Source organism: Erpetoichthys calabaricus, chromosome 9 (assembly GCF_900747795.2).
Source record: "Erpetoichthys calabaricus chromosome 9, fErpCal1.3, whole genome shotgun sequence".
NCBI classification, from domain to species: Eukaryota; Metazoa; Chordata; class Cladistia; order Polypteriformes; family Polypteridae; genus Erpetoichthys; species Erpetoichthys calabaricus.
In genome coordinates, this window is record NC_041402.2 from 1,315,341 (window position 1) to 1,333,762 (window position 18,422).

Genomic DNA, 18,422 nt, shown 5'->3' on the forward strand with positions numbered 1-18,422 from the left:
GGTTAGTGACAGCGCCCCCTCAGTCTTTGGAGGTGAATTACAAGGGCCACAAGAACCCTGGAGATGCCCCCTAAGTGCGCCAGCCTGACGATATGTGTGTATGTTGATAAATAAATACAGGGTGGGCAAAGTAGATTTATAGTTGAGAGTACGTGAAACCCACAGTTTAATCTTGTATTATTATTATTTATCAGTTGTATTATTTATTTGTGCCATTCTTTTGAATTAATAGAGCTATTGTAATAATCACTTTATATCTGAGCAACTGCCAACCTACTTTTGCCCACCCCTGAGTGTAGGTATCTATCTATCTAATCCTGCCAACTACGCTACCTATCTATTATATAGTGCCTTTCACATATCTACCTACCTACCTACCTACCTACACACATATCAAAGGCTGCTCAGCTGCTTGTTAACACAAATCTCTAATCAGCCAATCACACGGCCTGTAGACCTCATCAAGACCACCTGCTGAAGTTCAAACCAAACATCAGAAAGGGGACTGAAGTGACTTTGAGTGTGACATGGCTGTTGGTGCCAGACGGCCTGCTCTGAGGATTTCACAAACTGCTGCTCTACTGGGATTTTCACCAACAGCCATCTCTAAAGTTTACAGAGAGTGGTCCGAAAAAAGGGAAACCATCAATGAGCGAGTGGCAGTTCTCTGCCTTGTTGATGCCAGCGGCCAGACTGGTTTCAGATGATAGAATGGGAACAGGATCTGAAATAAGCACTTGTTACAAGTGAGGTGTGCAGAAGGGCAGCTCTGAACACACAACACCTCCAACCTTGAAGCAGGTGGGCTACGACACTCCTGTCAGCTAAGAACAGGCAGCTGAAGCTACAATTCATATGGGCTCACCAAAATTGGACGTTAGAAGATTGGAAAAAACGTCACCTGGTCTGCTGGGACTCAATTTGTGATGGTTCAGTCTGCTGCTGGGTGGTGGTGATGTGATGGTGTCAGGGGTATTTTCTTGGCACACTTTGGGCCCCTCAGTACCACCTGAGCATCATTTCAATGCCACAGCCTAACTGAGTCTTGTTGCTGACCACATCCACCCCTTTATGACTGCAGTGTCCCCATCTTCTGATGGTGATTTCAAGCAGGATAACCCGCCATGTCACCAAGCTCAGATCATCTCAAACTGGTTTCCTGAACCTGATGATGAGTTCACAGGACTCCGATGGCCTCCACAGTCACCAGACCTCAGTCCAGTAGAGCACCTTTGGGATTTGGTGGAACAGGAGAGTCACATCATGGAGGTGTCACATCAATTAGGACCAAAGTCCCTGAGGAATGTTTCCAGGAGGAGGAGGAGGTTGGAGCTGCACTGGTACAATGCATTGCTGCCCCCAGCACATGACAAACCACCTCAGGATCCCAGAGTAGGACCCAAGTGCTGCAGTGCAGTGGGTGACACCTCAGCACCATACTGGTTTGAGTGGAATGGAACACTGTGAGGCGTTTTATGTTTCCAGTGCCTTGTTGAATATGTGCCACCTAGAATTAGGGGCAGTTGTGAGGGTAAAAGGGGGTCCACCCTGCTACTAGTAAGGTGTGCCTAATAAAGTGGCCAGTGTGTGTGTATATACATATATATATATATATATGTAGAGATAGTGTGTGTGTGTGTGTGTGTATTCCAGACGCCTGATTCTGACATTGGCTGATTCAAATGCCCCGCCATTGTGATTGGTTGAGAGTTCAAGTGCCCACTCGGACCCCTTCTTGAATTCACGCCTTGCCGTCCCGCTCGTCCGTCTTTGACGTCACTACGTCATCGATCACTTGGAGTCTTCTCAGGCGCCGCCCTCCTCTTCAGACACTAGTAGTGTGAAGACCGCCATCTTGTGGCCCGTGGCTGCCAGCACTCACTTTATTGGACGCTTCAGGTCAGCTGGTCTCCTTGAAGACCCTCACGGTTTTTCTTGAGCCGCGTCTTCCCGGTCAACTTTGCATTGCATGTCCAACCAGAGCAGGGGGGGAAGACTTCTGGAAGTGCCCGCCTTTTGCCCATGCCAGGTGTTAAAGGTCTGGAGGGAGTGCCTTTAATTCTCTTTATTTCAGCCTGACTTGGTCGGCCATTTTCCTTTCTCCTCCTCCTGACCCGTTTGTATTTATGAGGCTCCTCTTCTCGGCTCTTTCCGTGTTTTTCGTTTTCCGTTGTACTTCTTTTGTGTTTATCGATGTAAAGGGGGACATCTGAGTCCTTGACCCGTCTGTCCCGCCACCTCCTCAAAGACCCCTGTGATCTTCCCCGGCGATGCGCGCCGACTACGCCATTTTTCTATGTCTATGCATTTCTTCAAATGATTTCCGAGCCGCCGTGTCGCCTTGAATTATTAAACATTTTTTTTTTTTTTTACTTGTTTTTAAAAGACACGACGAGTACTGAGGGTTTTTTTTTTTCATTTAGGATGTGATCTTCTGTTCTTCATCTCAAACCTGAGGGGGAAAAATCCGAAGGCGCGGCGGTGGGGCCGCCAAGGTAGACGTGCCATCAGGATTCATCACCCGACTGAAACGGAGCGCGGAATACTTTAACTTTGTTATTAATTGAATTTTCAAGTGACCTTCTCGTGTTATTGATTTGAATTCAATTTTTGGACTTCAAGGTCGAGGCGGCGCACGTCCTTAGGGTAGAGCAGCGGCAGGCGGGCGGATGGGCAGGCCGCTGACTCGCTCGCTCAGAGTCTTTGTCAATTCTGGTGTAGACTGTGCCATCTGTGACACTGCCAGGGTGTGTCCCACCCAGAAGAGCGATCGGCTGACTGTTAGTGTAACAGGTGGGCCGTGTGGCATGCTGGTTAAGGTTGTGGGTTCAGATCCCACTACTGACACCGCGGTGTGACCCTCAGCGAGTCACCTGACCTGCCTGTCCTCCAGTTGGACAACCAGTTGTATGGTAGATGCTGCAAGTGGCCTTGGGTTAAAGTAACAAATGTCCCACCCGGTGTCGGTGGTGACATCACGGTGTGGAGACCTTTGGGTAGACAGACATGTGGCGCCCTCAGAGTGCGTGGCGTCAGGTGGAGCTCTCGCCTCATCGAGGACAGGACAGGGATGACACGCAGGGAGTGGGGTCTCCTCCGTGTGCCATGACGGCTATCATAGGTTATGATGACAGATAAGGGCACCAGCTGCTCTCGTGGTTTGACATCTTGGCACTGTGCCCCATGTGAGTCTGGTGGTCTTCCGCACCTTGGCAGACGCAGTCTCCTTGTTGAGGATGGCCCGCCTGATCCCACAGTGGCAGATGTCTCTCCAGGTTGTCACCTCTACGTTGACGCTGGCCGTGGTGGTCTGCCTCACCCATCACTCTGGCGTTGTGATTGATGGAGGATACGGGGGGGCTTATTTAACATTTTTCTCAGCACAGACCTGCCTGTTATTGTCACCCGTTGACCTTCGGCCTTTCATTCACAGTGTGGGTGGGACACATGCCATCGTTGATGTCACCAGTCTCGCAGAGTGTCCTCGGTCATCTTCATCTCCCGTATTCTCCTCTTCAGACTCCATTGGCGTCCCATGGCACCTCTGCTCGGTCAGTCGCCCCTTGTGGCTTTTTGTCCATCCATTTGTCCCACTCAGTGTTTTGCTGGTCAGGTCTCCAGTGAAGTGACTGGCATTCCATCTCAGAGGGCAGCAATCCTGGAAATCAACTCGGGGCTCAGGAGTCCATGAAAGACGATTTTCTGCGTCATTTCCTACTTTACTCCGCCCCACCAACCATCATCACCAAAGGGAATGGTAACAAGTTGGCACAGGGGGCCGGGCAGGTTTGGACGACAACAAGCAAGCTTCCCTGGCGTGATGTTGGGAACGAAGGCCCAGGCTTGACGTTCAGGAGGCCTTCATGGGCACCTCGGATTGGGGAGTGAAAACCCTGTGAGGTTTGTGACGTCGCCAGTCTCTCGTTTACTGGGCAAAGGGGTGGGGGGGGTCTGAGGCAGGGAGGCCCCCTATTGGATTTGCTGGTTGCTCAGATGTAGCGTGCTGACCCTGACCGCTGCCCACATGGCGTCCTCATGTGTGACCCGTCTGTCCGTCCGCTCCCAGAAGCCTGGCAGTGCCACACAGATGCGAGCTCATCTGCCGAGGATGTTTCCCATTTCCAATTAATGGCAGCTGCGGGGAGCGCTTGATCACAGGAGACTTTGTAAATTCATTACACGCTTTGCGGGTCAAAACACAATTCGGCAGGTGTCCCGCTCGGACGTGCCGTCGAGGCGCCGCATTGTTCTCCTCGCCGCCTTTCATCTCCATCCCTTTTGATTTCAGTTGTTCCTGGAGCCTCTCGACAGACGGCCGCCTTCTCTTCATCGTGATGTGAATGCAGGGGGCCTCGCTGTTCCGAGATGAGGGGGACGGGCCGCCATCACACAAGAGCCTGGGCACCTGAGCTAAAGTGCGCGGCGTGGGGTGGGATCAAAAGGAGAGGCGAGGGGGGCCTCAGAGTGCCAAGTGCCACTTTACAGCCCCGGCCAGCTGCTCCCCTCCTTTACGGCCGCGCTGGAATCTGCCTGTCATCCTCAAAGGGTCCTTCTGTGGTGGTCCTGAGGTCTCGTGGATGGAAGACCGTGACATTGTGACTCGTGGCACCCTGGTGAAAAGTCAATGTGTGTCAGCTGTGGTGACAGGAGCCTGTTATATAGTGCCTTTCAGGTCTCCCATCACCCCCCTCTCATGTCTACGTGTCTGGCATGGCGCCCTTCATACCAGCCTGGGGCCTTCACAGCTCTTGGTTGTGTAGTCTGATCTTAATAACGTGGTGCATTTCAAATGGATCTAATATAGTGCCTTTCACACACGGCCTGTATAGTGCAGTTAAACTCGAACTAAACGTCTGTTTTAGAAAGTGCCTTATTTATTATTTACTTGTTTGTTTATTACAGAAACTCACATCTCCTCTATAGCACCTTTACTGTATATATCGTTTATTCCTCTGTATTACACAGCATTTCCCACCTCTGCCTGATATAGCGCCTTTCACTTCTATCTGTTGTATTTCATAATCATGTGTTCATATTGTCACATGTGCAGAGTTTGGTGAAGTGTCCTGCATGTGAGACGAGAAGAAGGAAGAACAGTCCGGAAACACGAGAGACAGACGGAGAGTATTGTCATCATTATTATATAGCGCCTTTCATATCTCTGTGTGTCTGACGCCGTCCCCTTCACGTTTATCTGTGTGCCTTTCATATCTTTACAAATATTATGTAGTGCCTTTCATGGCTATTGATTATGTAGTGAATTTCATATCTGTGTAGTATATAGTGCCTTTCACATATGTATCGTTTATCATTTATATAGTGCCTTTTATGCTTATCTATTATATAGTGCTTTAAACATGAAAGGCACTATATAAATTACAGACAGATAGATAGATAAACATTATCTATCTGATATGTAGTGCTTTTCACTCTATCTACCTATCTAATCCTGCCAACTACTCTGTTTAGTGCCTTTCATATCTATTTATCATTTATATAGTGCCTTTCACATTATCTCTCGTTCTGTGTCTCATATAGTGCGTTTCATTATCTAACATAGTGCCCCCTCCTCACATCCGTGTGTTTGAGGGTAGACCCTCCAGAGCTCATTTAACGGCTCTCTCTGGGCACCTTAATAACATGGAAAAGCAGGCCGTCCTTGTCCTTGGTGTTTTCAGGTGGTCCTCACATTTCATGTCTGTGTGTCTCATGCTGTCCCTTTTCACATTTATCTGTTTACCTTTCATATCTTTCTACATATTGCTGTATGTAGCGCTGTTTGTACTTCTTGTTCCTCTCACAGCTGTTGATCATATAGCGCCTTTTGCACTTACCAGTCTGTCTGTCTGTCCCCTGCAGTGCCTTTCCCGTTTATCTTGTGACCCGTTAGTCACACAGCATGACACCCCAGGTCCAAATTAATATTTTTGACAATATACCTTCAAATAGGCTGTTGCTTCTTCCTCTTTTTCTTTCTCCTCTGCACATCTCCGACCCAAATCATAACCCCAGACCCACCTCACATGGACTCCGAGTCGTCACCATCAAGAAGCACTTCAGGGTCAGGCAGGACACCTCCTCAAGAACAGCTCCTCCTGGTGGCATCCCAGCAGAGCGGCCCATGGGGTCTACATTTCCCATGCTGCCCTGTGGGAGCTCCAGCAGCAGGATGCTGCCATCTGTTGGCATACAGGGGGTCACACGTGTCTGTGTGATGCTGTCTGCCCCGTCCTTCCACCCTTTAGGCCCCCTGGCATTACCTTCTGTGACCCAGCGTGAGGTGTTGTCTGTGTTATATGGTGCCCTGTGTGTTTGTTCTGCATGGTGCCCTTCAGCTGGCACCTCTCGCACACCCTTACACGATGTCTACCGTCTTACGTAAAGTGCCTTTCATGTCTGCGTTGTTCACCTCTCCCTCATGTAGTGCCTTTCATATCTACCTGCTGTACGTGGCATTCGTAGTGTTCTTATGGTCACCTGTGCCGAGGCCACTTGTCCAACGTGCCACACGCCACAGCTGTCTGGTGCCATGAGAAACACAAAGGGGTTAAAATGCCAAACGTGATGAACTGAAAGCCCAAGTGAGCTCGCCTGATGTTGTGTCCTCCCCTTCATCTCCATCGTGTCATATAGCGCCTTTCATATCCCGTTTGTCTCTCTGAGCTGTCAGCATGGTGGTCTGCCGGTCACGACTCAGTGTCACCTATTTCTTGTTTTCCTTGTTGTGTTTTTTTGTTTCCTGTGATGACCAGTGACGTTCATTTGCTGCCCTGTGACTGGCGGTGGCCCTCTCTGTGACACGTCTGAGCCCAAACGCTCCCTTTGAGTGTCACTGGCCTTTTTGCTAGCGCAGAGGAAGCCTCAAGGTGTGACCTCGGGCCTCTTTGGCCTTCCAGGTCCTCGTCTGTTCTTCGTCCCTCCGGCCACTCTTGGGGTGCAGTAGGTGGCACCAGTGACAGGGCCTGCTGTCACTCCAGAGCACTTGTGAGTGTGTGCCTGTGCCTCAGAGGGGGCCCCCTAGTGCCCAGCGGTGGAGCTCTGAGCCCCAAGTGAGGGGGACAGCCTTACCGAGACACCAGGGTGACACAGTTTTTGAGACATTTGGCCACTTCTGCTTAGTCAGGCAGACGTCCGCACGCACGCATCGATTTGTTCTCATTCTCCACCATCAGCTCTCCGCCATTAGTTGCCAATTTCAGGATCTGCGATTTAAAGATGAGGATTTATGTGCCAGTCAGCGACCGGGCGAAAGGTCAGGAAAGCAGGTGGCCGCTGATTGTCGTCGCTGACCCCTGGCTTGTACCTCTGCCCGCCGTCATTTCTCTTCTTGTGCGATTCCTCGGCACTAATTACTGATAGATGATGCGGCGCGGAGACCACCGACCGGAGAGGTCAGCTGGGAGGGCGGCACGCAGGGTGCTGCAGATGGGTGCTCTGGGGACAGTGACAGTCGCAGCAGGAGCCTTGGGGACAGGATGTGGGGTTAGGGAATTGCACATTACCCATAAAGCACTGCATGGCTCTAAGCGGTATATGAAGTGTCTGTGTGTTATATAGCGCCTTCACGTTTCTGACAGCTTGGTACGCTGTGCCCTTCATTTGCAGTCATGTCAGGTGGCACACGAGAGCCAGATTGGCAAAGCTGAAGTCGGAGGGCAAAATGATTAAAAATAAAAAAACTGAAATCTTCCGTTGGCACCAAGCAGGGGTGGGGGAGGGGTTGAGGCATACATATGACGGCACCGATTAGGAAAGGCACCCCCCCCCCAATCCCTAGATGGTCCATGAGGTCAGAGAGGGGGGCTGTGATGAGGCTGTCATCAGGGGAGGGCTGCACGATTCAAGGGTCCCCAAAAAGAGTACGGTGGTAGACGTTTGGAACAAGAGAAACATCCAGAAGGACCACCAGCCTAGTCTGGGCGTTATGACCGAGGGGCCAGAGGGAAATCCAAACAGGGCACCTCAAGGACCCTCACATTGTGAGAAGCCAAAGATTAGCATCATCTGGTTATATAGCGCCTTGACGTGTGGAGGTCCTGCTGAGTCTTTATAACACACTGGTGAGGCCTCAGCTGGAGTCCTGGGGGCAGTTCATGACTCCATAAAGACAAAGCAGCACAAGAGAAAGTCCAGAGAAGAGCAACTGGGCTGATTACGGGGGGCTACAGGGGACGAGTTAGGAGGAAAGATGAAAAGAGCTGAGCCTTTACAGTGATGAAGAGGAGACCTGACTGGAGGGTTTAAAATGATGAAGGCCATCAGTCCAGTGGCTCAAGACGGTGACTTTAAAATGAGGTCATCGAGAACACAGTTGGACACTGAGGACCCCAGACACATGGAATGAGTGACCAAGTAGTGTGGTGGACAGCAGGACTTGAGGGACCCTCAGAACTTGACTTGATGTTAGTTTGGGGTGACAAGTGGACAGGACTGGCAAGCTTTGGTGGGCAGAATGGTCTGTTCTTGGCCAGACTGTTGCCCCATAATGGTGAGACACGCTGGTGGGCGGGGGGGCCTTGACTGCAGAATGGAGTCCAGTCCAAAGAGCTCCTTAATGAAGACCTACTCAGCCTGTGCAGAGGGGTCCCAAAGCAAAGACAACATTGGAGCTGCTTGGGGGACAACGCTGGGAATGTCATTGAGTGGCGCAGCCAGAGCCTGGACCTGAGGGACCCCGAGGATAGCCATCCACTGATGGCCTCCATGCACCCTGACACAGCTTGAGAGGATCTGCAGAGAACTGAAGAAAACCCCCCAAATCCAGGTGTGCAAAGCTTGTGGTGTCATACTTAAGAAGACCCCGGCTGGAATCGCCACCAAAGGGGTCTTCAGAGAGTACGGAGTACAGGGTTGTGTGTGGATAATCCAGACATACAGAGGACTCGTAGAGTCTTGAACCTCTGTCAGGTTGCAGGGGTCCTCTGAGATGTATAAATGTGCCACTGTTGTCCCTCACTCCATAATCTGCAATGACAAAGTGGGGACCCGCAAGCTGAAAGGCCAGCAGATTTATTAAAAATCCAAAATGAAATGTGCAGCACCCCAAAGTGACTTTCTCGGCCCACCGTGTCCGCCAGATTCCCAAAGCTTCACCCCACCTGACGTTTTCGTGTTCTTCATAGAAGCTGATGGTTTGGTTTTTTGTCTTGTCACACATTGAAGGGGTTTGTCATTTTTTTGTCCTCGCAGCTTCGGCTCCCACATCCTAATGGCGACCCCTCTTAGCTCCTGCTGATTGGTTGTTAGAGAAGCCCCCCGGTCGTCATATCAGCCTGCTGTTCTGCTTATAAAGTTGTCTGTCGTCCCCTCTCAAGTCACATGTTACTGACTGTCACTAAAGTCACAGAAGCCAAACAGAAACGGGGCGGCCAGTCGTCGCTTGGTGAAGTGAAGACCCGACAGACAAAGATGTCCACTTGAGAGAAGAGGACGACTCGGAGTGCAGAAGGGAAGAGAGGGGTCTGAGGAAGGGCAGGACCCCAAACGCTGGGGCCACCTGCCACTGTGGACAGAGGATGCCAGCCTCGGAGGTGGAGTCTCAATGGAAAAGCTGGCACATAAAAGGAGAAGTAAGCAGTTCCTGGGTGACGAAGGCACCGATGCCATTGATGGCCCACGTGTTCCTCAGACCAGAGAGCCCCTGGGACGTTACTTATCGGTGTGTGTGACGGTGACAAGTAGCACCAGAGACTGTCTAGGAGCTCGCTGATGACTTTACTGATGCAGGGCTGCCACCTGCCGCCTCATCTGGAGCAGGCCAGGCATTGTCGGGGGTCCATACAGGAACATGGGGGGCACACACACTCGCTATTGAGTCACATTAGGAGGTGCTAGTTGGGTCAGCCTGGCATTTTCAGTGCCCACTGGGCTGGTGACTTTGGTTTCCACTGACCGTCACTTTGTCATTTTCTTGTCCCTGAGTTGCACAGGACCACTCAGTCGAGGTTCAGCACTTCAGTGACACCCGACCTGTGACTTGAGTGGGCCCTTAACGGGCATCACAGGAAAAATTAATGGAAGGAATTATTAAGGAATAAGACGAAGCAGCACAGGACAAGAGGGGGAGTTTGACTGGACAGTCATGGTGGGCTCAGAGGTGGGAGGTCCTGATTTACTAACATGCTGGGATTCGGTGAGGAAGAAACGACCAGAGTGAAGCAGGTGAGATGATTGAGGTGGACTTTCTCAGAAAGCATTTGGTGAGGTGCCATAGGAGAGGTGGGCATCCAACTAAACAAAGTGGCAGTTCAGGGAGTGGGGACAGAATTGGAAGCAGAGGGTGATGGTGAGAGGAACCTTCTGAGAACTGGCCGATGTTAAGGGTGGTGCCAGGCATGGGGGCAGTGTGGGGGGCTGCTGCTATTGTTAATATTTATAAAGCATTTGAATAGGAATGTAAAGAACAAGCTGGTGAAGTGTGCAGGTGATGCCAAGTGAGGTGGACTGGCAGATAGCTGAGAATCCCTTAAATCGTCACAGAGGGACTTGGGCAGCAGACAGACGCGGGCAGATTTTTAGACAATGACATTTTAATGTCAGTAAATGTCAAGAGTTACACGTGTGGGGTCTGAATACACAATGGGGGTCTGAACATCGAGAGCCCACCTTATGAGAAGGACTTAAGAGTTGTAGTGGGCTATCAAGAACCAGACAGTGTGCAGCGGCCATTAAGGATGTCAGGTTATATAGCGCCTTGACCATGCTGGTGAGGCCTCAGCTGGAGTCCTGGGTGCAGGTTTGAGGAGGTGAGACCACTCAGCCCACCACAGCTCACCAGTGCTATCCACTTAACTCCTCCAAAATGACATCAAGTCGAGTTTTGAGGGTCCCTGACATCCTGCTGCTCACCACACTACGGGGTCACTCTGTGGTTCTCTGTCTTAATGTTTGAATGACGTTTCCCCTTCACAAGTGTCCCCCGCCGTGTTCTTGTTGTCCTCTTTTTAACATCACCGGACTGATTGCCTTCATCATTTTACACACTTCAGTCGAGCCTCCTCATCATCTCCGTAAACGCTTGGCTCTTTTCATCTTTCCTCCCAAACTCGTCCCCTGCTGTCCTGGCCTCAGCCTCCGCCTCGTTGCTCTTCTCGGGACCTTTTCCTCGAGCTGCTGTGTCCTTTTTTGTGACCTCAGAACTCCAGAGAGGGGACACAGCAGAGCGGGAGAAAGGCCAGAGACAAGTGACTGGCAAAGGCACAGGGGGCGTCCATCATGGTGGTCCACCACTGACACTCAGGCCACTGTGACTCCTGTCCTGATTGTGACATCAGGCCGTGACTTGGTGACAGAACGTGCCACACAAAGGCTAAATCTGCATCAGCCCAGCAGCGGACACCCGACATGCCCGTCCTGTCGTGTTCGTCGTCACGTGTTAGTGGCTCCACGTTTGTCACACGTGGTGACACATTTCCACGTTTTTGGCTCGTGTTTCTGGTGTTCAACACAACGTTAAGGGGGCCACGCGCAGCTCTTGGAGTACGTGATGACACCTAAAAACTTTAAAGGACACTCGAGGCTCAGGTGACGACTTCATTGACTTTTTTTATTAACGCTCTTCTCCTTTTAGTTATTTTTCTTTTTTTTTCTGTCTGACCGTTTTGAATTTCACTAAAACTTTTACAATGAAGACCCCCGACTGAGGGGAGTCCCACCGTCTGCTCCAGCCTGGCTGTTAGTTGCATTTTGTGCAGTTCTGGAAGTCCCCGACAGAACTTTTACTTTGAGTGACGTCCTTCAAGAGGACCCCGGGGACACGATGGCCTGTTGAAGGGCCACTGGCTGATGGTGGCGTGGTGAACAGCAGAGCTCGAGGAGACCTGAGGTGATGAGTGGCGCTTGTTGGCCTGTCCTCCTCCTCCTCCTCTTCCTCCTCGTCGGTCTGATGTTCCCGCCTGCCACTTGGCGTTGTGAACGAGGCGTCTTTCATGTCTTTATTATTTTGTTTAAATTCCTTGTTGTTCGATGACAGTGGGGACCTCGTGAGGTGTGGTGGCAGTGATGTGGCTGTCATTCTTGTCATTTGTGCTCGAATCGCCTGACTCTTCAGATTTCGTTTTTTATTTTCAGCTTTGTGGATTTTTTCGCCGTCTTTAAGTCTCATTTTCTTGGTGTCGTGTCTCGCAGGTGACCTTGGGGAAGGTGCTAAAAGCCATCGTGGTGATGAGGAGCCTCTTCATCGATCGGACGATTGTCAGAGCATTCAATGAGAACGTCTACTCCGAGGACGGCAAGGTACGGTACAACGGCGGGAGCGACGCGAGAGCAGGTGAGGCCTGCACTTGGCACACGTGTGCCCACGCCATTCTGCCACTGGGCGAATTTGATGGTATTATAGAGCACTGGAGTGCCCACCTCACAGACTGGGGGGGTTGCCATGCCAGCTCTAGACCAACCACCTGAGTAACTGGGAGAGCAGAATCGGCGTCTGCTGCATGAAGGCTGTGTGCCATTTATGGCTTCTTTTCAAGATATTGCGCCTTTCAGAGCAGGTGTGACCACACGGTGACTTGTGAATATCGCTTGGCGTGTCCCACTTTAAATCTGATTGTCAGTCTCCGCTCAGTGAGTGATCTTCAGCCCCTTCCTCTTTAACGTTGCTAGCAGCATGCTGGACATGTCCAGGAGCCCATAATGTCATGGACTTTGGCCCAGCACAGCACAGTCACCCAATCCCGCCGTTTGTACACTTCGATCACTTAAAGTGAGGTGGCCTGCAGAGCTGCTAGTGGACAGACCCCTTGAACATCGGGCCCACTGTGTTCTGGTGCCACCCTAACGTGGAGGAGCGTTCATTTGGCCCCCTGCCATCCCTGTTACAGCGTTGTGGCTCAGCCCGCTCTCCTCCTTGTGTATTGTGGTTTGCCTCGAGGAGTGCGCCCCCTAGCTGCCTGTTACTACAGGAGGACCCCAGCGACACAAGCTGTGGAGATGTGCTCAGTTCTTCTCCATGATCATTTCACGACGTGCTTTCGGGGGGGGGGGGGTCTATTTGACCCTCTGATCCTTGGCGATGCTCCCTCGCCCACCACTTCTTGTTCTTTTCCCACCCCCATCCTCCCTTCATTTCCTGGAGATCAATAAATTCTCCGGCTAATCCAGTCTTCTTGCCGGCGTGTGCCCGCGAGGTCACTTTTGTTATTCATGTAAATAAATGCAAATCCCGGTGCCGAGTGGAAAGCGCGCTTCGGCCTTTTAATGTTGCCCCGCACTTTCTGTGACAGAGTCGTCACGTACGCCAGTCCTCGCGTTTAAACAAGTCCTCCCTTTTGCCTAATTGGCCCTTCTGCTCCACAGGCGAGAGGCGTCTGGTGGTGTGGCTGTGCACAGGTGGCTCATCCTCGCCCACCTTGATGGCCTCCTGTGCGTTGGTCGCCGTTTCTGACATCCCTATAAGAGTTGGAAGCCCACTAGGGGGCATCAGTCTTTGAAAGGCTCATAACAAGCCCCCTGTTCAAGTCGGCCACGCACCACCAACCGGTGACATTACAAAGACACCAAAGACTCGGCCGAAGGTCCCCTGTTGGTGGTGCTTCACACCGAAATAAATGGCAGAGTGAGGGGGCTCCGTCGGTGCGGGATTAGAGTGGCACCCATTGGAGAAGGGGGGCCCAGAGAGAGGTGCCCCTTGCAGCTTAGTAGACGTGCCATCTGCAGGGTGGGTGAAGTTTCTCTTTTGAGAGCTTCTGAGTAACTCGCAGGTCTCTGATTGATTGATGTCTAGCGAGTGGGGCCTCCCGGTGCCCCCTTGGTCAGTGCAGGCAGGTTCTTCACAATAATGAGGCCACCTCGGTTTGGGTTGAGTTCCTCCCTTGGCACAAAGCACCTTTGTCTTCTTTTTGTATTCCGGGGGTCACCAGTTTGCAGCGCTGACACTACTGAGCAAACTCCCTGACTGAGCACCCCAGTGTCCCCTTGGGATGGTCCTGGTGGGCTCTTCAGAATAACGAGGCCCTTTTAATTTAGATGTGACCCCATCCACAACATTGGCTCTAAAATTCATTGCATGTTTGTAACCCAATGGTTGACACCAGTGACTGAGACCCCCATTTCCCATTTGGGTGACTCCTGGCGGGCTCTACAGAATAACGAGGCCCCCTCAGCTTTGAAGGGGTCCCATTTGCAGGGTGAGCCAAGTGTCTCCATTTCTTTTTTGCCTCTTTCTACCCTGATTATGACAGAGTTTGTCTTGGCACGCCTGAGTGAATCCCCTAAGCGAGACCCCCCCATGTCCCCTTTGGGTCCTCCTGGCAGGCTCTTCAGAATAAGGAGGCACTTTCAGCCTAAACGTTGTCCCATCCACAGCGTGGGCTGAGTGCCCTGTTTGGCTGAAAGCTTCTTGGCCAAGGAGCGCCGCTTGGCATCACTGGCTGAGTTTGCCATCCTACGCTGCCCCAGGGTGAAGCTGGCGCCAAAGGCAGAGGAAGCAACCCAAGCGGTAGAGCGAGAGCCCCGCATCTCCTCGTTAGTCCTGCCTAACGAGCGAATGTCTAATTAACACGGAGACCCGCTGAGGCTCCGCACGCCGCCCTTGGACTCGTGTGTCCTTTGTTGCTCCTGCCGCTTGGGCACGTTGGATAGCCCAGCAGATGGCGGCGTCCTAGGAGCGGAGGTTACGTCGGTGCCATTTTTTTCTCTAATTATCACCAAGTGCCAAGAGAGCCAAAATGGGGTGTTTTAGCCTCGGAGCGTCTGAGTAAGAGGGAGCGGGCGGGCGGGCGGGCAGGGGGGGGCTGGCAGCCGTATCAAAGGAGGCCTTCAAAGCCTCGCTGAAGCTTCTCTTGGGTAATTTGCGATCCCGCATTCTTCCAACTTCAAAGCCCCCGCTCCGTGTCAGGGAGGGGGAGGGGGTGGGGGATCGAATCTGATTTCTCTAATAAATGCTGACACCAGCCCTGTTTGATATTAGATTCAGGGAACATTTTGATTTGTTATCGCCTTTGAAATCGTTCAGACGACCTTCACAAAATTGCCTTATTACCACTCCTGTTATGCTAAAGGAGAGGAGAGCAGAATGCGGTCGGCGCCGGAAAATAAAAACAAGGACTGCCGATTCGGCTCCGATCAGAAGGACATCGTCTGCCGGGCGCGCTCGTTGGTACCTGACGCTGGCGCGCTGTGCTCGGCTGTTAAGGAGGAATTGCTGGGTCAAGGCGGTGGGAGACAGGGTGGTCACAGGGGGCCAGAGCCGGCGGAACTGAGGGGTCCTGAGCTTCAGGTTGTGGGAATGAGGAGCAAACTGCTGAGAGCCTGTGAGAAGACCCCGGATGGGACATTGGAACAGCTTGGCTATTGGCTAAACAAACCGGTGAAAGATGGCCCGAGTGGTCTGCTCTTGTTGGTGGAACTTCTTACGTTCTTAACAAATCAATGGTGACCCCCTCCTTCAGTCTTTCTCTTCACTCGCTCTCCATTGTCCTCAGTTTTCCCTCTTTGCTCTCCAGGGTGCTGAATGAGCCCAGTTGCACTCCTCTGTTCTTCCTTCCCACACCAAATGGCATCTAACAGACAGATACTCATTGCATCTGTCATTCCAACAAATGGCGCTTCACAAAATCTGTAGTTCTAAAATGTTTTGCTTGTGTCATTCCAATGCATGGTGCGTCACAAATGTTTGTAGTTATAATTATTGCATGTGTCATTTCAACAAATGGTGCACCACAAACATTAACACTGCTTTTATGAATCCCACACCAAATGGTGTTTAACAATGACATGCATTGCATTTGTCGTTCTAACAGACGGTGCTTCACACAATCTGTAATTATAAAATGCATTGCATGTGTCATTCCAACAGATGGTGCACCACAAACATTAACACTGCTTTTATGAACCCCATACCAAATGGCTTTTAATAGAGACGTATGCAGTACATTTGTTGTTCCAACAGATGGTGCTTCACAAAATCTGTAATTATAAAATGCATTGCATGTGTCATTCCAACAGATGGTTCACCACAAACATTAACACTGCTTTTATAAACCCCATACCAAATGGCTTTTAATAGAGACGTATGCAGTGCATTTGTTGTTCCAACAGATGGTGCTTCACAAAATCTGTAGTTATAAAATGCATTGCATGCGTCATTCCAACACATGGCACGTCACAAATGTTTGTAGTTATAATTGCATGTGTCATTTCAATAAATGGTGCACCACAAACATTAACACTGCTTTTATGAATCCCACACCAAATGGTGTATAACAATGACATGCATTGCATTTGTCGTTCTAACAGATGGTGCTTCACAAAATCTGTAATTATAAAATGCATTGCATGTGTCATTCCAACAGATGGTGCACCACAAACATTAACACTGCTTTTATGAACCCCATACCAAATGGCTTTTAATAGAGACGTGTGCAGTGCATTTGTTGTTCCAACAGATGGTGCTTCACAAAATCTGTAATTATAAAATGCATTGCATGTGTCATTCCAACAGATGGTTCACCACAAACATTAACACTGCTTTTATGAACCCCATACCAAATGGCTTTTAATAGAGATGTATGCAGTGCATCTGTTGTTCCAACAGATGGTGCTTCACAAAATCTGTAGTTATAAAATGCATTGCATGCGTCATTCCAACAGATGGTACACCACAAACATTAACGCTGCTTTTATGAATCCCACAACAAATGGCGTTTAACAGTGACATATGCGTTGTATTTGTTGTTCCAACAGATGGTGCATCACAAATGTTTGTTGTTATAATATGTATTGCATGTGTCACAGACATTTGTACTAATGCATTTTATTACTACAAATGTTTGTGATGCGCCATCTGTTGGAATGACGAATGCAATGCATTTTATTACTGCATGCATTACCAAATACATTTCAATAGGTGATGCAGAGCAAGCGCTAACACGGAGGTCTGCGTCGATCGGTTAGACTTCAACTCGTCTTCCACGGGTAGCACAGCCTCTTACTTATTTAGACTTACCGCATGTGAGATTCCTTCAGTTCCGTTTCCAGGTGAAGTGAGTTGCTTTTTGTGAGATTTGAACCCACGGCCTCTGAGTTTGACGTCCAAGGCCTTAAGTGCTTCCCCAGGCGGGACTTCATCAGAAGTTTTCTGCCAGTGCGCTCTTCGCCGTTGTTTGCTGCCCTTCTCTCTTATGTAAGCTGACCGATTCAGAGGCCTCCCCTGCGCCGCTCCACTTATTTGGTCTCCTGTGTTTTCGTGAGAAGGTCGGCCGTACCTGAGCTAACAGGGAACGCTGTGATGCCGAGTCCTGCTATATTTAGAAGTCATCGATGTCATGTCGAATCTGTCCACGTCCGGGGAGATGAGCCGCCATCCCGGCACTGGACACGGGCAGCGCTGCTTTGTGTGCTCTCGGCGTCGGGGACGTGGGGACCAGTTGGAGTTCAGTGGCCTTCTGGGATTTCTGCTTCAGATGTAGTGAAATGTCAGGAATGAAAGGAAGTGCAAACACTGGGGCGCCGTGCGCTTCCTACCACCTGCCCCCCCACACACACACACTACCAGGAATTCGCTTTTTGATGAATTTCAAACTTCCTGCGATCAGCGTGCCCCTGATGTGCCCCAGCTGTAAGAACTTCACAGCCCGTAAGGCACTCACCCGCCATTCACAGGGCATGTCGTTACAGGAGTGAGCAGACCGCTGTGGCCACGCTGGCCAAACCATGGACATCTGTGACGTCCAGCAGGAATGTGCGGTTTGACACCCTTAGCTGTGATGGCTGCCCGTGTCACTCGATGGGGCTCCTCACTCCAGTCCTTCCAGTCCCATAAAGCGGTGGTGGCCAGTTAAGGACAGCTTGTTAACGCTCACTTAGTGGACACTCGGTTGAATTCACTGCCTGCCCACTCAGAGTGCCGTTACAAGCCTTCGATCAAAGGGTCGGCGCCCCCCAGATGTGTGGCTCATTGTGTCTTTATGCAAAGGCAGTTCCAAGGCACCCCCCGGGGTTTGCACCCGAGTTCTCTTCCAGCCCTCTCTGATTGCCCCTCCTCCTTAAGACTCGTCCATCTGATCGTTTGGTTGGTGTTGGCATGGAGCCTGGCATTAGTTCTGCGATGATCCTTGCCTTTATGCCAGCTGGGGGGGGCTCCAGCACCCTGCCATCCTGGAATGGTCGGAGGTGGATTCAGCCAAATTCTTTATTTTTTCAGCCAAAGTCAGTTTCTCATGATCATGGTGCTGTGATAAAGTATTTGCCCCCTTTCCGATATCCCCCGTCTGTGACGGTTTGTAACCGTGAAGCCTTCAGAGCTCCGATATTTAGTGGGATTCTGCCCTTTTGAAGTGAACTCCATGCCCGCCGCCCCCTCCATGGTTACCTGTGGCTCATTTCATGAATGCCAGAGGGGTTTAACTGGGCACAGGGGTGCCCACTATATAGAGATGGAATCTTTGTAACGGGTGCAGCCCACTGATGTGGTGATTTACAAG

General features: G+C 50.8%; 1 protein-coding gene across 1 annotated transcript in view; it reads left to right on the forward strand.

Moving 5' to 3' along the window:
• The window catches only part of med27 (mediator complex subunit 27), a 204,338-nt gene that overhangs the window by 175,610 nt on the left and 10,306 nt on the right, over positions 1-18,422 (forward strand). Inside the window, exon 5 of the mRNA XM_028809067.2 lies at positions 12,127-12,234. Within this exon, the coding sequence (XP_028664900.1) occupies positions 12,127-12,234 (108 nt within the window). The remainder of the gene's footprint in view (positions 1-12,126; positions 12,235-18,422) is intronic.